Source organism: Athene cunicularia, assembly GCF_003259725.1.
Source record: "Athene cunicularia isolate RWA chromosome 15 unlocalized genomic scaffold, athCun1 chr15_part1, whole genome shotgun sequence".
NCBI lineage: Eukaryota > Metazoa > Chordata > Aves > Strigiformes > Strigidae > Athene > Athene cunicularia.
This window is the reverse complement of record NW_020799121.1, coordinates 13,789,166-13,796,783: the sequence shown is the minus strand read 5'-3', so window position 1 is coordinate 13,796,783 and position 7,618 is coordinate 13,789,166. Positions and strand designations below refer to the sequence as shown.

The following is a 7,618-nucleotide window of genomic DNA, read 5'->3' as shown; positions in this document are numbered from 1 at the left end:
GGAGCCCCGGGCGGCAGGGCTGGCACGCGTGCCACAGCCCGGCGAGCGCGTCGGCGCACGCCGCAGCACTTGCCTGGGGAAGGCTGCAGCTGGCAGAGGCCACCTTCATCGCCTTCAGGATGCTGGGAGGGAGACAAGGGGGGTGACTCGGCGCACGTGGCTTTTCGCTGCCTTCAAGGTGCCGAGCGTTACGGCTGCTGGCATGCCGTGGGTGCCGGCAGCGCCTGGCCGGCCGGGGGACAAGCAGGCAGCAGGCGTGGATGCCGGTCAAGCCATACCTCAGCTCTGTTTTGATCTCCTCGTAGTCTGCCTGCGCCTGCAGCTTCTCCTCCAGCTTCTGCAGAGCAGAGAGGGGGGAGTCCTCGCAGCCGGCTCCCGGCGCACACCCGGCACAGCCGAGCCTGTGCCCCCCCGTCCCCGGCAAGCCCCTAGCCCCCGTGGGCGCACCTCGATGGCTTCGTTCTTGGCAGCCAGTTGTCCCTCCAGCTCAGCGATCTGGTTGGCAGAGGACTCCTCCAGCTCCTGCAGCGAGCTCTGGAGGTGCTGGACGTCCTTCAGGAGCCGCAGGATCTCCCGGTCCTTGGCAGCCAGAGCTGCCTCCAGCCTCGACCCTGAGCACATGGAATAGTTCACTTTGTCCTGCTGGGAGAGGGGACACCGTCAGCTCCCGGCTGCCTGACGTGGGGACAGGGGCCACCCTCCCCATCAGACGTGTCCCCACGGGGAGCTGGTGAGTCCAGGACTCAGCCCTGTGGGAGGGGGACCCGAGGTGACACAGCCGTGGGCAGGGACAGACCTTTCCTCTGCCCTTACAGCTCTCCCAGGTACATCTGCCCATTACTACAGGGGTGCAGGTAGGGCATGGCCAACGCTACCACCTCCATGGTGGAAAAATGGCTCAATCATTGGCATTTCAGGCTTGTTCCCAAACATGGTGGGTGCTCCCGAATGCAAAAGGGTGCTCATGAACACAGCAGGATGCTCCTGGCTGCTACAGGGTGCTCAAAGCTACGACAGGGTGCTCCCAAGTGCAGTGGGATGCTCCTGGCTGGGACAGATGCTCCTGGTTGTGGTAACGGGGTGCTGCCAGCCCGGAGGGGGTGCTCTGGGCCACGATGGGGTGCTGCCAGCCCCAAGGGGTGCTCTCACCCCGGCGGCGCCCGGCGGGGAGCAGCAGGCCAGGCGCAGGGAGCTATTCACGGCCGCCAGCTGCTCCCGCAAGCTCTCCACCTCCCGCTGCGCCGCCTCCGCTCGCTGCAAGAGAGCAGAAAGCGCGTCAGGGCCAGGCACCCACGGCTCATCCCACCCCACACAGGGCAGAGCGGGGCCCCGGGGTTTGCATCGAGCCGGGCATCTGGCTCCCACCACCATCACCATAAGCCCCCCTCAATTTATTTCATCTCCCCACATCCTAATGCAGTTCTCAGTCCCAATCCCTGGGCACGGGCTGCAGCCCAGCTCCAGGACTCTGCCTCTTTCCACCCAACAGGCCGTATTTATGTGCAAATTGCTCTTTAAGCCTAATTTATTATCCACGCGCATTTATTTGCACCTACACTTTCAGAATTAAATAAAAGCAGTGAATAGGAATGGATAGGACCAGAAGGAATTATGACAGAAACCAACACCGGGCTGGTGTGGCTTGTGCCCTGAAACACCCGGAGGTGACAAACGCTGGCTCCTGTGGCCAAAGCAGCCCAGTGGGACCCCCCCTGCCTCATGGTGAGGGTCACTGGTGTGTTGGGGATCCCACCAGGCTGGTTTAGAGGAGCAGCTGGGCGAAGGAAACCAGAAGCCCACTTTGTAGGGCTTCCCAGTCCTGGAGCCTGGCCACCCCGTACCATTTTGGGGACAGACATCCAAGCTACGTGGATGCTCAGGGTGCTGCGGTGGGTGCAGTGGCTCGGGGGGGTCGTGGCTGAGCACGGCGGACCACGGTACGTGCCCTGTGTTGGCTGAAAAGTCAGCTCCCAGCTCACCTGGTTGGCTTTTTCGAGGTTTGTCATGATCATGGCTACTTCGTCTGCCCTGTGACGAGAAAGCGAGAGGTGTCAGCCGGGACACAGCCCCCACGGCCAGCCAGGGCTCCTGCCTGCGCCGCAGCCGAGGGCACAGGCGGGCCTCTTAGATATCGGGACCCCCCACGACTTGGGGTGCTGCTGAAGTCGCCTCAAGCATCTCAGCTCCTCAAGTCATTCAGCAGCACCGCGGGGATGTCCCGGCACTGCCACCGGCGGCTCGGCTCAGCCTCAGGCACAACCAGGCATCATCGGCGACTTACTTGGAGGCGGCTTCTTCGTCGTATTTACACCGCAGCTCCAGCAGCTCCGTCTGGGTTGCCTTCAGCGCTGGGAAGAGGAAGAGGAGGGTGAGGCGTGGGGTGAGGGCTTGGCCCCCCATGGCCGGCGGCCCCTGCCCCAGCCCCACCCCCTACCTGCGTGGAGCACTTTGATCTTCTCCTCTGCCTCCCCCAGCCGAGCGGCCAAAGTGACCTGTGCTTCCTGCAGCCCCCTGCGAGAGACGGGCATCAGCCACGCGCCGGTGGCACCGCGGCCACGCCGACCCCGCAGCCCCCCAAGGGCAGACGGAGACCCCCCCGCTGCATCCCCATCGCTCGGGGAAAGACCCACCGGTGGATGCCAGGATGTGTTCAAGCCGTGTTACCCCCACGATATTAAGGAGTTTATAGCCCTGGGTGTAAAAAACCTCACTTAGGGCTGATAATGGTCCTGATCCCTGGGGCTGAACCCCCTCCAACAGGGGGGATGGCAGCCCACCCCTGTCTGTAATTAATTGGAGGTGGGGGAAGCAATCAGGGAAAAGTTATTCTGCATTATTTATAGCCTGCACTTGCCAGGAACTTACTCGCAGAGATCTGCAATTTAGGGTTTAAAGATTCCTCATTTGTTTCCCGGTGCAGCGTGTTAAGGAATAACAATGAAGGCACCGAGAAAGCCGGGAGCCTCCAAATTAAAAGGCCATTTAATGAGGTTCATCCGTCGACCTGGCTTTAACCCATTTGTCCGAGCAAAGCCACGTGCCAGGGAGACGGCACGAAGGGCTGGCAGGAGCGACCTGCCCCGGCTCTGCCTGTGCCCGCCGCTGCCCAGAAACCACCTGGGATTGGGGACGGACAGACAGACGGACTCCGGGAATGCGCGAGATTGTGCATCGGGATTCTGGGCAAGATGAGTCTGCTCTCAACCCGGAGAGCAGAGGAGGCGAGGGAGGCACAGATGGACACCCCCGTGCACAAGCCGGGACAGAGCCACGTGTCCCCGCAGCACCCCGCCACGACCCCGCATCCCTGGACTCACGTACTTTTGCTTTTCTGCCTCATTTCTCTGCAGCAAGGTTTCCGCACACAGTGCTTTGCCGTCGATGCCGGAGAGCAGGGGCTCGGCCGCGAGCCCGGCGGCCGGTGACGTCCCCTCTCTGCGCTCTGCGGGGGGGACACGTATCACACAGCTGCATAGGGGACACCAGCGGTGGCCGATGGGGACCACAGGCCACGGAAAAGGGGTCCTGGCCCTGACACCCCCCCCAGGGACACTCAGAGGCACGTGGGGGGACCCAGCTGGGGACTGCCACTGCCACCCTCGTCCGATGGGGCGGCTGGCGCCGGGGGGGTACCTTTGGTGCCGATGAGCTCCGGGTGCTTCTTCCAGGGGCGGCCGAGGTCCTTCAGTGGGGGCGGTTCGGGCTCGAGGCGCTGGAGCTGCTGCAGCCGGTCCTCCAGGCTCCGGGCAGCCTCCAGCACAGGAGCGGGGTCTGCGGGACGCAGGACACAATGGTGAGCGGCAAGGATGCCCGCCACCAGCCCTCTCCTACCTCCCCGGGGACTTGCCCACCCTCCTCGCCACCCATCCTAGGGCAGCCACCCTTCGCACCCCGCTTAAAACCAGAGCGGGTGTCCTCCCAGCCCCGGGGCACCCCACGCCGTGCTGGGTGCCACGGGGACACCCCCTCGGTCCTGCGCTTTCCATCACCAGCCCCAAGGGACCGGCAAGGCTGGATGGAGACATCGGGTCCCCGAGGGAGCCGGTGGCACCCGCAGCACCGGTGGCCGCGGTGCCGCCAGCGCCGGCCCGTTTGGGTGCAGACAATGGCGGTTTGTGCCGAGGTAAGCAGGTGCATTCAGAGCCGTCCGTCTTCCCTCTGTCAGCATTACACCATCATTAGCTAGTGTCTGCTCAGCAGGGTGTGCCATTATGTCTCCCAGGGCTGATGTAATTATACATTGACATAATTAACCCAGCAAGCCCATTAAGCAGGCCAGCTAAAAATTCATCTATAATTATTTGTTGTGTGCATGCTAATGAGTCCATCTGCACTGCCATTGTACAACATGAACAAATTAATTTACAAGTCTGGATTTTTTAATAAGTTCAAGAAAATGCCTCCTATTGAGCCAGGTTAATATAGGTTTGGGGTTTTTTTTTTGTTTTGGTTGGTGTGGGGTTTGGTTTTTTTTTTTTAGAAAAGAAGAGGAAAGAAAATAGATTTAAATTCTCCAGGGTCAAAAAGTTAGACAAACAGAGAAGTGGGACAGAGCTGGGAGTGCTACTGTACAGCACGGACGCGTGGCAGACATCCAAGGGTAAAAAATAATAACGGTGATGGAAAAAAAAATCACAACTGGCTGCCTCTGCTCTGAACGGGATGCAGAGCAGCTCTCCTGCTCAGCGAGTGCCTGGCTGAGTCGGCAGCGGCGCAGGATGAAGGGGGCCCGGCACCACCGTGGCTGCGCCGTGGGATTCGGTGGCACAGCCCAACCGCAGCACCGGGTGTCTTTGGGGTGAACCTGCTCCAAACACGCAGGATTTGGCCCATGATCCTCGCGGCAAACACCCAGCGTGGATGCTCCTCGGAAACGAGTGGTGCCGAGACGTGTAACCCCCCCCAAGGTGGGGTTCAGGGGTCCCCCTGACCCACCGCTGCCCTCCCACCCCACAGCATCGCAGCCGCGTGGGGTGCAGGGCCCCACCTCAGCACCAGGAAAACCCCCAGAGCATCCACCCTCCTCCGCAGGGAACGTTCCCCCTTTTTTTCTGCTGGACATCAGAGAAACCCCGCGGACACACCGGGACGAAAGGTTTGTGCTCGGAGCTCGGCCGCGGGGCCCCAGGCAGAGGTGGGTGCTGAGCCCTGCCGGTGGCGTTTGGCTGGTGGCGGAGCCGTGGCTCAGCATCCTTCAGGCGGGTTCGCCATCCAAGGATGCGGGACTGCACCATCAAAGCGGGTTGCAGCGATGAGGCACGGCCCCAAACCGGGCTGGATGCTCTCACAGCCATTAATAACACCTGTAAGTACATGAGCTAAGATAACGATACGGCTAATTAAACCCCGTGCTCCAGGGCCTCAGCTCACAGGCTGCAAGGGCCAGAGGCCCCCCCTGCCCGCGCTCCCCCAGCCCTGGGGGTGTTGGCAGGAGGCTCCGTGCCAGCCCACGAGCTGCCTCTGCAGGGATAAACCCCGGGGCAGGACCCGTCCAATCCGGGCTGGCAACTTCTCTCGCCTCCGTGATGAGAAATAATACGGGAGGGACTGGCCTGAGCGATAAAGCTCCAGGGATTTTCCTTGGGTCAGTGTTTCCCCTTCCGTGAACCACAGCCCCACTGCTGAAATACGGCCGGTGCGATCCCCCCGCACGCTGCTCCCCGTTTGCAGCCAACAGCTCGGGATGGAGTGGTTGGGAGCGGAGATTTTCGAAGGGGAAAGAGCAAGTGGTGCTTTGGCTCCGCTCCCTACACCAGCTGGGGCAAAACGCTCGGCTGGATTAATTCCATCGTGCTAATACCACCCGGTCCAGCCCCGGGGAAAGCGCTGGGCTGGGCTGTGGGGCCAGCTCCAGCGCTGCGTGAGAGGTGTTTGGATCCACCAAGGGGCTGCCAGGACTGGGAAGCAAGCTCACACCAAGCTCACACCATGCTCACACCATGCTCACACCAAACTCACGCCATGCTCACACCAAGCCCACACCATGCTCACACCAAGCTCACGCCATGCTCACACCATACTCGTGCCACATTTACACCATGCTCATGCCACGCTTACACCATGCTTGTGCCATGCTTACACCATGCCTGTGCAACACTTACGCCATGCTCATGCCATGCTCGTGCTGCTGGTGAACAAACCCTCGTGCCGCAGGGCCGGAGAAGGGACACGCCCCACACCAAGCACATCGCCTGCTCACACCAAGTCACCATGGATGCCACGTCCCCGTGCCCCCTCGGCTGCCAGGGCACCGGGGTGCCGGTGACACTTCGCGCTGGCTGGGCGGCGGGGAGGTGGCACACCGCATCTCTAATAACTGAACAACATATTAATCTGCCGCACGCTCCCATCCAACATTTATGAGCATGAATCATTTACTCCCCTTAATTTTTCAAGGCACGATGACACCTCGGGGTGGGGGGATGCTGCCCACCGGGCTCTGGCACACTTTGTTTGCGGAGGGTCCCCCTTGCTACCCCCTCCACGTCCAGCCCCGCCTGCAGCGGATGGGATGGGGTGTGGGTGGGACACACGGACCTCTGTATCCCTACCGCAGGAGCCAGGGATGGAGGTGACCCATTTCCAGCTGGAAAATGCCCAGTTTGATACAAACTGGGCACCCGGCGACGGAGGAAGAGGTGCCCACCTGGCACGTGGTGCTGGCAGACACACTATTACCAACAGCAGACCAGTCAATTAAACCACTCTTAAGCCACTGACGGGCTAATTATCAAACAAAGCCTGAACTTTGTGCCTCAGCCCGGTGGCAGCTCCCACACTGGGGCATATTTTTCCCTCCACCCATCCCCTCCGTGCCGGTGGAGCTCCCGGCTCACCCTGCCAGCCCAGATTGCGATTGCTTGTCATTCAAACCCAAAGCAAACCGCTCATTTGTAATCCAGCAGCCACCTGAGCAAACCGCCTTCTCCTTCCAAGCTTGCAGGCACTGGAGCACAAAGATCATTTTTCTATTGTTAAAATTGTATAAGCCGGGCTTTTTATAGCGTCTCGTACACAAACCTACTTTCTCGGCGCCGTGTTTCCAGCAGAGGAGGAATTTGGGGGCTTTTTTTTCAGCGTTCTGCAAAAACGCTTGGCTTCGGGGGGCTTTGAAATAATAATAATAAAGCAGGGAAAAGAGGAAGGGGGGGGAGGCAGCAAGCACACAGCGAGCAGCGCTGCCTGTGTATTGTAGCAGGACAGCACTGCGTCTGCCGAACTTGCCAGCGGCACGTGGCACTGGGGTGGCACAGGGAGCCCTGCCCGGGGGGCTGTAAGGATGCAGAGACAAAGCGGTGGTGCTGGGGTGCTCTATGGCATCAACCCTGCATGACACATGCCCCCCACACACTTCCCATATCCTTCAGGATGAAGGAGAGGAGTGGGAGCGGGCACGGCCCATGGGCACGGCTCTGCCGCGGGGCGACGGGGACGCCTGGACCCGCTCGAGCTGCTCTGAAGAGCTTCATCTCCCCTGGGACAGCCTCAAAGCAAAGGCTGCACAGCAACGAGCCAGCCCTAACGTGTTCTCCATCACCCGTGCCAACCCCCCGCGCATCCCCAACCTGGGCCAGCAAGGAGGAGCGGGCCCACCCCTCCAAATCGGGCTGTTTCCACC

General features: G+C 60.9%; 1 protein-coding gene across 1 annotated transcript in view; it reads right to left on the bottom strand.

The window, feature by feature from the left end:
* CUX2 (cut like homeobox 2) overlaps positions 1 to 3,853 on the bottom strand; it is a gene marked incomplete at its 3' end in the record, with an annotated part of 11,245 nt that extends 7,392 nt beyond the window's left edge. The window contains exons 1-9 of the mRNA XM_026859978.1: positions 3,634 to 3,853; positions 3,322 to 3,442; positions 2,435 to 2,511; positions 2,282 to 2,348; positions 1,980 to 2,028; positions 1,150 to 1,254; positions 448 to 639; positions 279 to 337; positions 74 to 122 (exon numbers count right to left, since the gene is read on the bottom strand). Coding sequence (XP_026715779.1) covers positions 74 to 122; positions 279 to 337; positions 448 to 639; positions 1,150 to 1,254; positions 1,980 to 2,012 — 438 coding nt within the window. The remainder of the gene's footprint in view (positions 1 to 73; positions 123 to 278; positions 338 to 447; positions 640 to 1,149; positions 1,255 to 1,979; positions 2,029 to 2,281; positions 2,349 to 2,434; positions 2,512 to 3,321; positions 3,443 to 3,633) is intronic.
* Positions 3,854 to 7,618: the final 3,765 nt, after the last annotated feature.